The sequence below is a fragment of the Engraulis encrasicolus genome, chromosome 20 (genome assembly GCF_034702125.1).
Source record: "Engraulis encrasicolus isolate BLACKSEA-1 chromosome 20, IST_EnEncr_1.0, whole genome shotgun sequence".
NCBI classification, from domain to species: domain Eukaryota; kingdom Metazoa; phylum Chordata; class Actinopteri; order Clupeiformes; family Engraulidae; genus Engraulis; species Engraulis encrasicolus.
Window position 1 is genome coordinate 40,453,631 of NC_085876.1, and position 17,430 is coordinate 40,471,060.

General features: G+C 42.9%; 1 protein-coding gene across 1 annotated transcript in view; it reads right to left on the reverse strand.

Annotated features, from left to right (window-relative positions):
• LOC134436036 (E3 ubiquitin-protein ligase TRIM39-like) overlaps positions 1-17,097 on the reverse strand; it is a 20,446-nt gene extending 3,349 nt beyond the window's left edge. The window contains exons 1-4 of the mRNA XM_063185066.1: positions 17,043-17,097; positions 16,157-16,558; positions 14,310-14,405; positions 13,943-14,173 (exon numbers count right to left, since the gene is read on the reverse strand). Of these exons, the coding sequence (XP_063041136.1) occupies positions 13,943-14,173; positions 14,310-14,405; positions 16,157-16,552 (723 nt within the window). The 5' untranslated portion in view covers positions 16,553-16,558; positions 17,043-17,097. The remainder of the gene's footprint in view (positions 1-13,942; positions 14,174-14,309; positions 14,406-16,156; positions 16,559-17,042) is intronic.
• Positions 17,098-17,430: the final 333 nt, after the last annotated feature.

Consider the following 17,430-nt stretch of genomic DNA (forward strand, 5'->3'; position numbering starts at 1 on the left):
CCTTTACAAGATAAAACAGAAAACCATTGTCATGGTAGCCTGTATTCCATTAGATTCACTTTATGAGAGGTCACTGCTGGTCACTCACTGTCTACACTACTCAGGTGTTGTAGGGCAGTTTGTCTGCAGTTGTAGCTTCAGAGAGAGAGAGAGAGAGAATGCTGGATCTCAAATGGTGCACTTCAGTGTCCATGTTTCAGTGCGTATGGCATGTTACTTATGCACTGAAACATAGTGCCCGAAGTGCACAAGTGCGCCATTTGAGATTCAGGGTGTGTGTGTGTGTGTGTGTGTGTGTGTGTGTGTGTGTGTGTGCGTGTGTGTGTGTGTGTGTGTGTGCACGCGCAGGGGCGCTGCCAGAAATGTTGGGCCCCATGAAAGATTCGAATTTTGGGCCCCCTTAAGGGCCCCTCTCAGTGCCTGGGCCCCCTTAAGGGCCCCTATCAGTGCTTGGGCCCTTAGAATCTGTACCACTTTCCCCCCCCTAGCGGCCCTCAAGCGTGCAGCACGCGTGCGTATGTGTATGCGTGCGTGTGGGACTGCTGACATAACATTACTGATGTGATGTGACAGAGGTGATTCGTCTCATCGTGTATGGGTGTGTGTGTGTGCGCGTGCGGGCCATGCACACATGTGCATGTGTATGGATGTGTCAATCAAGCAGATAATTATATGAATTCATAAAATTGGGACTTGTGTCTTTCTCAAAATATGACATCAGATAATCTTAGCTTGAACATGTGAACCAAAACAGTGCAAGGTCACTACACAATTTTAAAAAGTTTTAGTACTCGGGAAACGCCAGCACCAGGGGTGTCAGCAGATCTAATGCTATACAGGGGCACAGTAGGGCACCGAGAGATCATGCGAGTAGTGCGTGCATATGTGCTATTTTGTGCGCATTCTGTAAATTACTCTGTATACTAATCCTGAGCTTTGTTTCAAGGTAGCAAGGTTGTTGTTTTTTTGTGAAACACATACTGGGGAATAGCAAATAAATACCCAGCCGCGTGCCCCTGTAAAAAAGGTCTGGGGATGCCTCTGACCAGCACTCGACATCTCTTGCACCTCATTTACTTTCATTTTTGATTTGGTTGAATAACAAACAGTCTCAAAGTTTTACGTCTAAAAATGTTTAAACAATAACATCAATTCATTCTGTACATAGTTCAACACAAGAAAAATAACTTTTGTTTAATCAAAACAAAGTGTCACGTACCTGTTCACATAGGCTACCTGTACTGCCCTGTGCTCAAGCCTTTTCTTCCTCATTCCCAAAGGGGACGCAGAGGGAGAAGGAGGGACTCAGACAAGCAGAAACATGTTGGTCACTACCAAATCCCTCATAGGAATGGATTTACAGTTTTCTCTCTCTAATATCACTGTAGATGGGATCAAGTTGCAAATAGAAGTTTTAGGGCAGGAAGGAAAACAATATGCCAGTGTTTAAGCTGATGGCTGCCCCCAATCACACTGAGGAGATTATTACATAACATTAGGGTTGCCACACTTCAGTGGTAGAAAACCTGGACACACTGCGCGAGCACGAATCATGATGAGTCTTTATTTCAATGGGGTAATATGAAGCTGTGCATTATACAAAATCGGGACAGTCAAGGAATTTACCCGGACAGACCATAAAAACCGGGACAATGTTGTGTTTTTTAGATGCAATTTCCTGGCGTTTAATTGTAATTCTAATTAATTCTAATTAATTTTAGGGTGAAGAACAGATCTGACATCTCACTGTTTTCACGTTTCTCACTTTTTTTCTCTCCCACATTCTTCTTCTCTCTAAACAGGGATTGAAATTAACTTTTTCACAACTGTCCCGGAACCGTCCCGAAAATCATTGTATTTCATATGAATTGGTTACTCTGCAACTGTGTTATTGAAATATTGTTAAAGTAATAGGCCAATCACTGACTGGAGATGTACTGGTGCCTAGGCGCATATGTTGCACAATGGCAGCAACCTGTTGGGCATTAACCAACATCTATAGCAGTGATGCCGGTGCTGGGGTCAGGGGTTAGAGTTTTTCAAGAGAGAAAAATAAATGGCATTGGTACAGTAGCTTCACAATGAGACTCATTGTAAAGCTACTGTAGTAGCAATGGCATTTATTTTCTCTTCATTTTTATCTCATGGTTCACACCTTAGCGTGGAGCCTATGTTAACCTCATTGTCACCAAAATTGTAATGGCTATGCCTTAATCTGTTACTTAAGGCTCTTGTTACTGTCATAGCAATGTTGTTATGATGTAGTTGAGTACTTTCAGCAAATAGTGAATAGGCCCGCCGGCGACCCCATCTGCAGTAAGAGGCTACATAAATAATTTTACCCTTTGAAATCATATCATTGTTCTATCCATCGTAGTCTACATTTATTTAGAAATGAAACAAAATACATTGGAGCCAACAAAACTCATTTCCTATAAATTTGAATGACTTTGACAATAAAGCTTGCCTGTCGAAACGTGCCTGGTTAACCCTGGGAATGATTTTACTACGTCCAACAAAAGAATAACACACTTCACGTTGCATGATGATGCTGTGACAGTTAGGCCTAGATGACTACAGAGTGCGCTCCCTCGCCAGGACTCAGAGTAACATGAACAGGGCAAGTTACATACCTAATGATACTTAAAAAAAAAAAAAAAAATCACCCCCTGCATTTATTCTATCAATACAAGACACAAGGCAGGACTTGTTTCTGAGGGGCAGCTCTGGGGGGGTCAGGCCCCCCCCCCCCCCCCACTGGCCTATGAGGAAATTTAGGTGCAGGCGCAAACAGGCGCATACATATTTGTTTCTGTTAGCGTACCTAATTCCAAAAATGAACATTTATTTAGAAAAAATGACACCAAATGTATCGCACACTCTTGTGAGCAGGTCAAACATCAGTTTGAATTTGTCACATTCTGATAAAACATGGTACACCGTTGCCAGCACATTACACCAGGCACGTGCACTCCAATACGGCAGGGGAGGCATGGCCTCACCAGCCCCAGATGATTATGATGAGATGCAGTAAATGTGAATAATAGTTACAATAACAGCTATTGTTTTCGAGCATCTGCACCATAACTACCATTTAAGCAGTGTTTAAACTGTTTCACTCGTTTTCAGTCATTTTTGTGGCCAAAATCGTAATATTTGCCCATTTCATGTCAAATTCCTCCGAATACGGTGAATTTGGGGCAACTCTGAATTTGCCTCACCCCCGGATTGCGCAATCCCTCGTTAACAGGCTTGAGCGCATGCGCCATTTTGCTCGTTCTGTGAATGCAACCTGGTAATATTGTATTAAACGTTTTTATACATTTAATAGAAGTATGTATGGTGTGCCCTCATTTCCTGATATATTTTTTTTTTACTATTTTCTACGTGTGATTATCATTTCTTTACTCTGAACGCCCACTGAAATATACAGTGGTGAGGCCAGCAGTAGCCTGGCCGCAGACTCCTTCTGGCGTTGAGTCTTGCTGGCCAGTTACGTCATAGCGAATCTGAAATTCACAATACAGTCAGTCGGTGTTGTTGGCTAGCTTGTTCACGTTGACTGCTACAAGTGGATTTCATAATGAAACTAAGAGCATTCTCAAAGTTGGATTTCCAAGGGGAAAATATGTGATAAAGAATGGAGGACCGACAGAGCTGAAGGGTTTGCTACTCAGGTGACCGGTCAGAATAACTACCCGATCATTTCAAAGTGAGTGGTACAACACTGCAGAAAATATTGTTGTTTCCCCTGTGTCTTGTTTGCAACCGGCGAGAATGTGTGGAAGACCATTCGCATGGGATTTTACGACTTAACAATTTACTAAGGACTAAGGAGCCTCACGAAACACAAATCCTCGCGGCTACTCATATTCAATGCCAAATTGCTTTGGACGTTTGGGGCGACGTTTGGGGCTTTGGATGAACAGCACCGGCTAAAGTAACGTTAGCATGCACAACGCTAAAGTGAAGGAAAAGAGCGGCGCATGGACCTGATGCACGAGTTCAGGTAAGACAAATTTCCTATGTGTGTGAAGCCTGTGTTTGTGAGACCCGTGGGGAGGTAGAGAATCCGCCGTGATTCTGTCCAGTGTGGTAGCTCTTGTGATGGGCACCGGATTCTCATGTGCCCGGTAACTGTTTGTAAAGTTGAGTACAGGGTACCGTTGAGGTAAATCAAATATACCCGTGTAACTACAAGACTCTGATTGAATTCCAAGGTGTAGGCATAACAGAAATGACAGTCCCAAAATATTTGGTGACCATATCGAAGCGTGTGTAATATCTGTTTACGTTGACATTCGCTTCCTGCCACACCTTTGCCCCACATCGCTTGCTGTAGCCTCGTACAAGTAGATGTAGGCCTATATTTGCACGAGAGTCCAGTTCGTATGACAAAAGCTATCACACCGGTTTGTTCGCCGTGGTGCTCAGTGGTCTATATGACACCATGTTTTGAATCCTGTGTGTCTTGAGCATCCGCCGTGATGCTCAGTCTACATTGCTGCTGCTGTGTGGTTTATGTGAGATCACTGTTTGAATACTGTGTGTGTGTGTGTGTGTGTGTGTGTGTGTGTGTGTGTGTGTGTGTGAGAGCAGTGGGCTGTGAAGGAGCTTACACTCTCCACTACTCTCCCCTCACCTACCCTCCTCTTCTCCCCTCCTTTTCTCCTCTCCTCTCCTCTCCTCTCCTCTCCTCTCCTCTCCTCTCCCCCTCTCCTCTCTTCTCTCCTTTCCTCTCCCCCTCTCCTCTCTTTTCCCATCTCCTCTCCTGTCCTCTCTTTTCCCATCTCCTCTCCTCTTCTCTCTTCTCCTCTCCCTCTCCTCTCCTCTCCTTGAGCTCCTCTCCTCCTCCTCTCCACTCCTCCTCCTTTCTCCTCTCATCTCTTCTCCCCTCTCCTCCTCTCTCATCTCCTCTCTCCTCTTCTCTCCTCCTCTCCTCTCCCCTCCCCTTCTCTCCTCTCCTCTTCTCTCCTCTCCTCGCCACTACTCTCCTCTCCTCTGCTCTGCTGTCCATTGGTGCTGTGTGGTTTATGTGAGACCACTGTTTGAATCCTGTGTGTGTGTGTGTGTGTGTGTGTGTGTGTGTGTGTGTGTGTGTGTGTGTGTGTGTGTGTGTGTGTGTGTGTGTGTGAGAGAGAGAGAGATCTAATAGCATTTTCTCTGCGGAAATGCAGTAAGCTTATGTCAAAATATGTAGGCCTACCTTATGTTAAGAAAGCTGCTATGACATATGGAACTTGTCGGTAGGCCTATTTGGCAATTATTTATTTGAAAATCTGATATTGAAAAAGTTGCCTCACCAGCCATAAATCCCAGTGCACGTCACTGCATTACACAATGTACAGAGATTGGAGCCCTCACCCCCCACCCTTGCAACAAAAACCTTCGTAGGTATGGCACAATGTAATATACGCCAGGCACGTGCACTCCAATACGGCAGGGGAGGCACGGCCTCACCAGCCCCAGATGATTATGATGAGATGCAGTAAATGTGAATAATAGTTACAATAACAGCTATTGTTTTCGAGCATCTGCACCATAACTACCATTTAAGCAGTGTTTAAACTGTTTCACTCGTTTTCAATCATTTTTGTGGCCAAAATCGTAATATTTGCCCATTTCATGTCAAATTCCTCCGAATACGCTGAATTTGGGGCAACTCTGAACTTGCCTCACCCCCGGATTGCGCAATCTCTCGTTAACAGGCTTGAGCGCATGCGCCATTTTGCTCGTTCTGTGAATGCAACGTGGTAATATTGTATTAAACATTTTAATACATTTAATAGAAGTATGTATGGTGTGCCCTCATTTCCTGATATTTTTTTTTACTATTTTCTACGTGTGATTATCATTTCTTTACTCTGAACGCCCACTGAAATATACAGTGGTGAGGCCAGCAGTAGCCTGGCCGCAGACTCCTTCTGGCGTTGAGCCTTGCTGGCCAGTTACGTCATAGCGAATCTGAAGTTCACAATACAGTCAGTCGGTGTTGTTGGCTAGCTTGTTCACTTTGACTGCTACAAGTGGATTTCATAACGAAACTAAGACCATTCTCAAAGTTGGATTTCCAAGGGGAAAATATGTGATAAAGAATGGAGGACCGACAGAGCTGAAGGGTTTGCTGCAGGTGACCGGTCAACTACCCGATCATTTCAAAGTGAGCGGTACAACAGAAACTATTTTTTTGTTTCCCCTGTGTCTTGTTTGCAACCGGCGAGAATGTGTGGAAGAACATTCGCATGGGATTTCACGACTTAACAATTTACTAAGGACTAAGGAGCCTCACGAAACAAATCCCTGCGGCTAATCATATTCATATTCAATGCCAAATTGCTTTGGACGTTTGGGGCGTCTCGAATAGATGTGGCTTTGGATGAACAGCGCCGGCTAAAGTAATGTTAGCATGCGCAACGCCAAAAGTGAAGGAAAAGAGCGGCGCATGGACCTGATGTACGAGTGAAAGGTAAGATCAGTGTTTCCTATGTGTGTGAAGCCTGTGTTTGTGAGACCCATGGGGAGGGAAAGAATCCGCCGTGATTCTGTCTGGTGTGGTGGTAGCTTTTGTGATCTGAACAGGATTCTCATGTGCCCTGTAACTGTTTGTAAAGTACAGGGCGTTGAGGTAAATCAAATATACCCGTGTAGCCTAACTACAAGACTCTGATCTAATTCCAAAGTGTAGGCATAACATAAATGACAGTCCCAAAATATTTGGTGACCATATCGAAGCTTGTGTAGTAATCTCTGTTTAAATGTTGACATTCGCTTCCTGCCACACCTTTGTCCCCCATCGTTTGCCGTAGCCTCGTACAAGTAGATGTAGGCCTACATTTGCACGAGAATCCGGTGCTTATCACAAAAGCTATCACACCAGTTTGTTCGCCGTGGTGCTCAGCGGTCTATATGACACCATGTTTTGAATCCTGTGTATGTGTGTGTCTTTCATTGAGCATCCGCCCTGATGTGGTTTATGTGAGACCACTGTTTGAATCCTGTGTGTGTGAGAGCAGTGGGCTGTGAAGGAGCTACACTCTTCACTACTCTCCCCTCCTCCTCTCCTCTCCTCTCCTCTCCTCTCCTCTCCTTTCCTTCCCTTCCCTTTCCTTTCCTTTCCTTTCCTCTCCTCTCCCATCTCCTCTCCTCTTCTCTCTTCTCCTCTCCTCTCCTCTCCTCTCCTCTCCTCTCCTCTCCTCTCCTCTCCTCTCCTCTCCTCTCTTTTCCCATCTCCTCTAATCTCCTCTCCTCTCCTCTCCCCTCTCCTCCTCTCTCCTCTCCTCTCCTCTCCTCTCCTCTCCTCTCCTCTCCTCTGCTCTGCTCTCCAGCTCTCTCTGCCGTGATGCTTTTGTCCACATTGCTGCTGTGTGGTTTATGTGAGACCACTGTTTGAATCCTGTGTGTGTGTGTGTGTGTGTGTGTGTGTGTGTGTGTGTGTGTGTGTGTGTGTGTGTGTGTGTGTGTGTGTGTGTGTGTGTGTGAGAGAGAGAGATCTAATAACATTTTCTCTACGGAAATGCAGCATGTTTTATTTTGTAGGCCTACCTTATGTTAAGAAAGCTATGACATATGAAACTTAGGTAGGCCTATTTGGTAAATTTACTAAAATGTACTTATACTGTAGCTGTAGTATTATATATTTGAAAATCTGATATTGGAAAAGTCAGTGCCTCACCAGCCATAAAGTTGACCGCACGTTACTGATATACGCCACTGAAGATCGCCGACCGTTTGGGGATGGGAGATTTGTATAGCATCCTCCAGGATGGCGACATTGATTGGCTGGTATCAAAGAATGCCCTCCACTTTGTATCAGGCCGCCTGTTCAATTGGGACTGATGAGCAACCTTCACACACATTTGATAGAGCACCTTTTTCCCCACAGTGCAAAAACCCACCCCAGTGTACCCTGTCCATGTCAGTAATGCATTTTCTTGGACCCCTTCCTCAGTTACATTCGGTGATATTTTAAAATCAGGAAACCCCACAGTCTCTGACACCATACCCTTGGATAGAGAAGACTCAATAGACACCTTCAAGTGCCCAGGCAAATTTGTCAAGGTTCCTCAAGGATCTTAACCCTAGTTGTTGTGCCAGGGGCCCCACAGTTCTCCACCCTCCCGTCACAGGGTCCAGTAAGTCCCTTACCCTTGAAATCCCAAGCCCCATGAACTGATCAATTAAGAACTTTGAGAATCCCTTCTGTTCCCCCAGGAACCTGTTATGAAACAATGGTCCACCCCATAATGCTCAGCACCACCGCGCCACCCCCCTGCGACATGCTGAAACGACCAAGAGCTTTAAACACTGAGAAATAGAAGGAAGAGCAGGTTCTCAACCTGCTCTGCCCACTGTCACAGTACATCAGCACAATATGTTTATCCAGCTGTCCCCCTCCAGCCTTCCTACGTATTGATAATCCAAACTTAGTCCATGGTGCGCTCTCTGCAGCATACAGTAGTGTCTGCAGTGATTGTAAACATAGTGCCAGGATCTTTGAGTCCACCTGAATCAGACCCTGGCCCAGGGCTCTAAATTAACGCACGCCAACACGCCAAATGCGGGTGAAAAATCATTTTGGCTGGTAGAAAAAATCATCCACTAGCCAAATTGTCCGGTAGCGCGCGCCCGACTGAATGTTAAACAGCTGCACGCATAGATCTGTAGCGCCCGTCTGATGAACGTCAAAACGTCGCCTACATTACCCATGAACATTAGTCCTACCGTCATGATGTAGCTCACACCCATTGGCTGACCGTTAATCACAATAAGGCAGCCTCACATCCATTGGCTGCGTGTTTGATACCCGCGCGCTGGAACTAGTGTTGATAAAATATGTTCAATGAGCGGACTAGCGCGGATTACTTTGGTTTTGTAGGTTTTGGTCTGATGAAAAATAATGTGGCAGTGGTTAAAGCACGGTTATGTGTCGATGAATGCAAGTAATAGCAGCGTTGTGACAGTGAAATAGAGTATTGGTGGAGCGAAAACGGCGCGCGTGAGTGGAGGGACAGGAGTTAGAACAGCTGTCTGTCAAAACAGTGTCGTTGCCGTCAGAAGCCGTCTGATATTTGCGAGGTCCTCGCAACTACAAACGATGGAGTTGTCGTTTCCTAATAACGCCCACGCCATCGCAAAGACCCTGCACGGGTATGACACAAGTAAGTGAAAAAAAGATAACAAAAACTAGCGACGAAAGTAACAAAGTAAGCATGGTCTCCGTGGTGTTATTGGATATCTAGTTGACATAGCATAACGGTAATTGTCATTCCAAGCGCATCGTAAGTAAAGCTAATATGAATTTGACCTGGAGGAACTTGAAGGTGTCACGCAGCAGCAGCATAAACACACAATGCAGACATCATTCACGCACTGTGTAGGTGTGTGTGTGCGTGCGCGCGCGCGCGCACGGGTGTCTCCGTCTCCTTCTCCTCCCTTCATCTCTTCTCCCCTTCACCTGTCTTCTGTGCATTGTCCATGGTATTTAACCCAATGTGTGTGAAGTGATGCTGTGTAGGGGATATGAGGTTTTGCAGTGTTTGGTTGTGTGTGTGTGTTTGGCTATATTGAAAGTCTGGTATGTGTGGGACATTAGTGTTGAAGGCATGCTGTGTTTGTGTGAGTTGTAGGCCTATACTGTATATGAGGTTTGGGTGATGGTGTGTGAGGTAATAGGCTAGTGTTTGGCTGTCTGTGCAGTATATGGAAATGGAATGAAAAATAATGAAATGCAGGTAATAAAAATATAATTACTAAATAATTATAGAATAGACTGAATTATATTGAGTATAATATTTATATTGTTTATCTGTGTTGAGGACATAGCCTAGTTTAATAAAATAATTAAAAGGAACATAATTAACGCATGGTTTATTTTGGTGAGAAAAAAATGGCTAGTTGACCTTCCATTTGGCTAGTAAGAAAAAATGTCTACTAGCCAAATTGGCTGGTGGTGGAAAAAGTTAATTTAGAGCCCTGCCCTGGCCCCCAGGCAAACGTAGCATCCCCGGAGCAAGCCAGTGGTACCCGTCCCAAAAAAAAGTGAACAAATTATTTCTGAATCTGCCTAATGAGTTCTGCAGGGGGGTGAAGGACAGTCACCCTGTGCCAGAGCATAGAGGCAGCAAGATTGTTTATCACCAGACACCGCCCTCTGTATGACAACTGCAGCAGGATCCACCTCCATTTGTGCAGCCGCCCCTTGACTTCAGCTAGGTTCACACACAACACTGCTATTTCCTGTTTCTCGCTTGCTCGCCTGCTCGCCACTCTCTCATGGAACGTTCGCTGAAAGTTCCCGCGGCTTTAACTGCCAATGTACAGGCGAGAAGTACCGAACTCTGCATTCCAATTGGTTACTCGCCTCGCTCGAAGTTAAAATATTTTAAACTCGGGATCCGCCCATCACATCACTTGTACAGTACTCGCCTACTCGCCTCGCTGGAACACATTGACATTCTATTGACTTCATTCGCTAAGCGAGTAACTAGCAGCGACGTGTGAGAACCTAGCTTTAGTCCAACAGCCCATCCCAATTGTTTTGCACGTAAACGTCCGCTCCTAAAAACAGCCTCAGTATCTTAAACCCATCCCTCCCCCACACGCATTGCTGAGGGAGATGCAGAGGTTGGACAGTGACCCAACTCCCCAGCAGCAGGGGTGTGCACTTGCTCCAGTTGAATTCTAGAGAGAATTCTAGCCAACTGGATTTAACACAGTGACTTTATGAACACAAAGACTGTAACACATTACATTTTGAAATTATGATGTGAAATTGTGTTTTAGGGCAGTCAGAGAGACATCCCTGCTGTTGCTCCACCACCCTTAGATGTTCCGGGATTAATGGAGCGAAACATCAATGATATGGGGTGGCTACCGGCTGATGACCCTGCAGTTACCCCGTCGGCACCGTCGTAGGTGCGTCAGGAAACGCCATGCAGGTAGAACTTACCTGTGCTTCTAACTAGTTTTCTTTTCTCTTCTTTCTTCACTTTTTAGCACATTGATTGACAGTTATGTATGATAATTTAATATACAAATAAAATTGATTGATTGATTGATTGATTGATTGATTGATTGATTGATTGATTGCCTTGCCAATGAAAAGGCCATTAAAGACACGTTGTAACATTGATATGATTGGAGATTCCTTTCTCTGTCTACTGCTGCCCTCTACTGGATTCACGCGGTAGGCCTACTGACTTACTTTGCAGGCAGGAGGTTACAGCTCACCCAAAAAGTCATTATCTGACCTCCTGTCCTCTCCTCTTGCTTGCGTCCTCAAGTTTCACTGATGCCCCACCTCCGTGGGGAAAATAATTCCCGCTTTTTAGGGGGGACTTTTACCCATTCAACATTACTATTAAATGAGAAAATGTCCTTTGAATTGTGCTTTTGTGAGATATTGAGTAAAACTTTGCCTTGCATCCCTAGGCCACACACAAAACTTACTATGCCTTCAAACATGGGACTTCCATTAGGGTTTATTTTTATTTTATTCTATTTCAAACTACTATCAATGCTTTCTCAATCTGTACGGATTCAACACACCTTTACAAAAAATGCCTTGCTTATACCGAAAATGAATGAATGTATCAAATCTATGCAGAGACCCATACTGGAGAATTTGTTTTGGTTGAGTGAATGGCCTCCAATTGCTTGTTTCAAGGAAATACAGAATGACAATAGCAAGAGTTTGAAAGCAAATAGTATGTTTTATTAAAAGCACTGTTAACACATTGTATATGTGAATATGAAGATGCTTTGTCAAAAGTTCAACAAAGGATTAAACGGTGCAATGATTTCCCTAAAGGCGTTACCCAAACCTTTTAATACAATGAGGGGGACCACTAGTACTGTTTAGACTAATGTTAATGTGTGGAGTCAGTTCTTCACACCTCAATGAGGAGAGCAGCAGGTTGGAGACAGTAGATGCTCCCAGAGGACATGCACACACGCACACACGCACACACACACACACACACACACACACACACACACACACACACACACACACACACACACACACACACACACACACACACACACACACACACACACACACACACACACCACTATTATACACCATTAGAAAGAGAAATTAAAGACAAAGTGTAATTTAGACACAGTTTTAACACAAAGTCAAATAAATTCATGCCATTAAAATGTCAATTTGGCCTGTAAGGCTTCACTGCTTCCTGACCCTGGATTGGTGGTCTTGACTGTTATGACATTATGGACAATTAAAAAGGACTCTAACATACAGTACAATATGACAATAGCACAGCACATGTCTTACATCAGTGCACACGCACACACACATACACACATATGCAAGAAAAGGTGCACATATGCATATGTGTGTACACAGTCATATGAATGCACACACGCATGCACCCTTGCACGCATGCATGCACGCACATACACAGCTCAATTTGTTAATTTTTGCTGCTCTACTTTTATAGAGGTCTTCACTGGTAGCATCCTCAGAGAACAGACATTACAACCAGTAGCAACATATGGAAACAATCTCTCTGTGAAAGTGTGTTTGAAGCTGTGTAAATGTGTGTTATTATCGGGGTCAGAGAATGACAGCTTTCCTCTGTCCCAGTCCAGCAGCACTCTGATCCTCTGGGGTTTATGCTTCACTGTGAGGAGAGTGGAGGGCTCAGGTGGGGCATGTACTCCATATTTACCATTATAATAAAACACACACCACTGTCCACTCAAGGATGTGAAGTCTCCCTTCCTCTGGAGAGACTCTGCCACCACACCCACATCCCAGAATGTGTTGTTCCCAACCTCCACATCCCAACAGTGTGTCCCTGAGTTAAAGCCCTCAGAGCCCAGGAGACAGGCACCCAAATCAAATCTCTCTGGATTACCAGGAAGCTGCTGTCTCTCATCACCAAACCTCACACTGGTCAGATCCTCAGACATGATCAGTTGTGGGTGTGCAGTGTTGGGGTCCAGAGTAACAGGAGCTGCAGAGAGGAAGAAAACACACAGAAGCTTAACACTAAAGGCACGTTCAGGACGACAAAGACCTGTGACGTTGCCCCTTTCTGCACCTAATGTCGAACTGAAAGTCTGAGCGTGTGGGACCAGAAAGTTGGTTTGCGATGTGAACCGAAAAACACTTGATTTTTCCTCTGTACCATGACACCAATGTGGATTTCAGCAAGTTTATCCGGGTAACAAATGGTGTAGAGTGCATGTAGAGTGGAGATGTGTTTGGATGTGCGTGTGTGTGTGTGTGTGTGTGTGTGTGTGTGTGTGTGTGTGTGTGTGTGTGTGTGTGTGTGTGCGCGTGCGTGTGTGTGTGTGTGTGTGTGTGTGTGTGTGTGTGTACTACTTACTGAATTGAACAATCTCCTGCATTTTCTCCCAGACTCTGAACTTCAAGTTGCCCAGGTGCTTTGCCACATTGATCAGAGCTCCTGAAAGCTTCTCTGGATTCTGCAGTGTGCACTGGGCTCTGGAATAACATTCAGGAGTCAGTGCTGCTGTGGGTTTGGGTTCAGAACCACAGACAAGAGAGAGACAGGAGGCACATCACTCACCTTTTCACTGTACTCTTGTAGTTCTGGAAAGAAATAGAATATTGTTAAAACCACCTTGTTTTGCATTTATTTATTTTATTCATTTTGTGAATTGCATTCATCATGACCATGCTTTTCAACACACTGTGCCACATACTTGTGTAAACAAGTAATGACAAAGATACACACATGCACACATATGTATTACCGGGTATGTATTATGCTGTGAAGCTATCTCAGTCTGTGAAGCTATCTGTGAAGCTATCTGTGAAGCTATCTGTGAAGCTATCTGTGAAGCTATTTACTTTTTACTAACAACTCTGTTCACCAGTAACTGATGGATAAACAAAGAGTGAAAAGGCGAAGGCACAATAATGTCATTGCCTAGACGGAGTGTAACCTACCTGCAGGAATGTGACATCATCAGCTTCCATCTCCTCTTCTATGACTTTGACTGATTCTGAAAGAGATGAGATATCTCTGCTCAGCTTCTCTATCTTCTCCTTCATCATCTGACTCTTCTGCTCCTCTTCCTCCCTCAGTGCAGCTATCCTGGCTACCTCTTCATCTCGTAGAAACTGGTGAAGCTTCTCAAACTCCTCCTTGATCTGCCCCTCTGTGTTATGAACTTGAGTCTACAAACAAACATATCAGAAACATTTAATACAAGACACATAAAGGAAATGTGATAACAATTAGTCAGCTAAAGTTTATCTGTAACCCTCAAATCAATATGACAATTCTTGCTTAATGTACTGATTCATGTCTCACCTTAATGTGAGCTGCTGTTTTATCAAAGAGGAGTTTAACTTCTTTGTATGTCTTCAGTCTCTCCTTTAAGGGATGCAGTTTGATCTTGAGCTCATCCTGAAATGAACAAACACTGCTTTAGGTCACAACATAATGTCAAAATAACATTTGCTGGTAACACTTCCAAATAAGGGGCCATAATTAACAGTAAAGTAGCTACAACCTAATACTTAAGTAAGGGTTAATAATCATTACTTAATGGCACATTAGACACATATTAGCCTAATTGTTATACATGCATATGTTGAACATTAGTAAGCAGTTACTTAACTATTAGATAACTATTATCTTGTGTTACAAGTTAATAGCATATTATTATTTAACTAATAGATAAGTAAGGGCAAGGTTAATAGTTAAGTAGCTATCAGGTCATACTTAAATAAGGACCAAAATTAACACTTACATAATACAAAAGTAAGGCATAACTAATGGTTAATTAATACTTAAATATTGGGTTTTGGGACCCTTATATTAGAGTTGGCTGAGGATAACTAATGGTTAATTAATAGATAGATATTGTTGTTTGGGACCCTTGTATTAGAGTTGGCTGCGGATAACTAATGGTTAATTAATCGATAGACATTGGTGTTTGGGACCCTTATAATAGAGTTGGCTGAGCATACCTAATAGTTAATTAACTAATCTACTGTGACATCTAGTTTTCAGTCGTTCAAATCACTGTAATAGTGGCAACAGGAGCCATTATATAGCAAGGATTAGACGTACACTTCTCAATGATGGTGGGGTGATGAGATGTAATTTTTTCATGCACTTCTTAGTTTTAATGGTAAAAACCCTGCAATAAATGCAGAACATTATGAAGAGTAATAGTTTTGAAGCGAGACTAAACCATTCCTCTGTGATAATTAGGTTAATGTTTGAGAATATTAGCTCCAAGAAGAGCAGTGCATGATGGGTACGCAATATTTCGGTATTATTTAATCATTAGATATGCCTTGCTTTTGTATTAAGTAAGTGTTAATTAAGGTCCTTAGTTAAGTATGACCTAATAGCTACTTAACTATTAACTGTACCTAATCTAATGATTAAATAATACCGAAATATTGTTGTCTGTAGATTGCGTACCCATCATGCACTGCACTTCTTGGAGCTAATATTCTCAAACATTAACTTAATTATGACAAAGGAATGGTTTAGTTTTGCTTCAAAACTATTACTCTTCATAATGTTCTGCATTTGTTGTAGGATTTTTACCATTAAAATTAGTAAATGGTACATGAAAAAATTACATCTCATCAACCCACCATCATTGACAAGTGTACGTCCAGTCCTTGCTATATAATCGCTCCTGTTGCAACTATTATAGTGATTTGAACGAATGAAAACTAGATGTCACAGTAGATTAATTAATTAACTATTAGGTATGCTCAGCCAACTCTATTATAAGGGTCCCAAACACCAATATCTATTGATTAATTAACCATTAGTTATGCCTTACTTTTGTATTAAGTAAGTGTTAATTTTGGTCCTTAGTTAAGTACGACCTGATAGCTACTTAACTATTAACTGTGTCCTTACTTATCTATTAGTTAAATAATAATATGCTATTAACTTGTAACACAAAGTAATAGTTATCTAACAGTTAAGTAACTGCTTGCTAATGCATTAATAACAAGAAATATGTGTCTAATGTGGCATTAAGTAATGATTATTAACCCTTACTTAGGTATTATGTTGTAACTACTTTACTGTTAATTATGGCCCCTTATTTGGTAGTGTTACCCATTTGCTAAATGGTTACAGGGGTTAGGTTACAACACCATGTAACAATATGAATAATTTCTCACCTTGCGTTCAGGTGCTGCTTCATCTATGGGTCTAATGTTGTGATTGTTGTGTTTCACTGAGTCTCGACAGACCCAGCACACTGTTTCTTTATCCTCCAGACAGAAGAGCTTCAGTTTCTCACTGTGCAGACTGCAGAGCACCCCAGACCCTGCTGAAGCTCTCTGACTCCTCTCCTGTAGGAAGGTCTCACACAAGTTCCTTAACGCCATGTTGGGTGGAAAAAAACCCTTTGAGCATTTCCTTCTGCAGTAGGGACATTCTCTAGATCCCTTTGTCTCCCAGAACTTCTGCAGACAGGCCTTACACACACTGTGAGAACACGTCAGTATGACAGGATCCTTGTAGATGTCACAGCAAACAGGACAGGTAAGATCTTCTTCGAACTTTGATGCCATTTTCTCCTATACAAATTAAAACAGTAAAACATAGCCATGGATACCTATTCCAATCATGCATGAGAGATCACTGCAGGTCACTGCCCAATTAATAATTCACAGCCTTGGTCAGTTCTGTTTGCGTGCGCGCGAGTGTGTGTGTCTTGTCGTACAACTAATGACCACTACATGAAAGCATGTTACCAGTTGATCATGCACATGAAATGAATTCATAAAATGAGGACTAGTTTCCTTTCCAAAGTATTAAATTGCAACATTTGAACCAAAACAGTGCAAGAAAATTCCATAATTGTCAAAGTTTAAAGTACTTTTAATACACTGGCTCTTGACACCTGTTGCAGCCCGTTTACTTTCACTTTTGATTTGGTGGAATAAGAAACAATATCAAAGTTTTAACTGTCAATGTATTAACAAAAACATCCTCCATTCATTCTGCAAGCCATTAAACGAAAGGAAAATATCTTCTATTTAAGTAAAAAGTGTCACATACCTGTTCAAGCGTTACGGGGTAGGTCTGTGAGCTGCTCTCTGTACCTCAGCCTTCACTTCCTCATTCCCAAAGGAGGGCAAGGGAGAGGGGAAGAGGGAGGGACTCACACAGGCAGAACTTGAAGCAGGAGGCACTGTACTGTCTAAGGTAATTCCACTGCAGGAAACAGTCAAGCTAACGTACTGTATGTCAGTAACATTAGCAAATCCTTCAAAGCAACTGATTAACGTTTTTGTCTCCTTAATCTCCTTAAAGTTTCCAAACATTTTTGTCTCGAGACCCCATTTTGACATCCCAAATTTCTGGGGATTTTCACAACAAGAAATAATACATGACTGAGCTACATGAGTTATAAGGTATTAAACCTATAGATATTCATGACTTTATG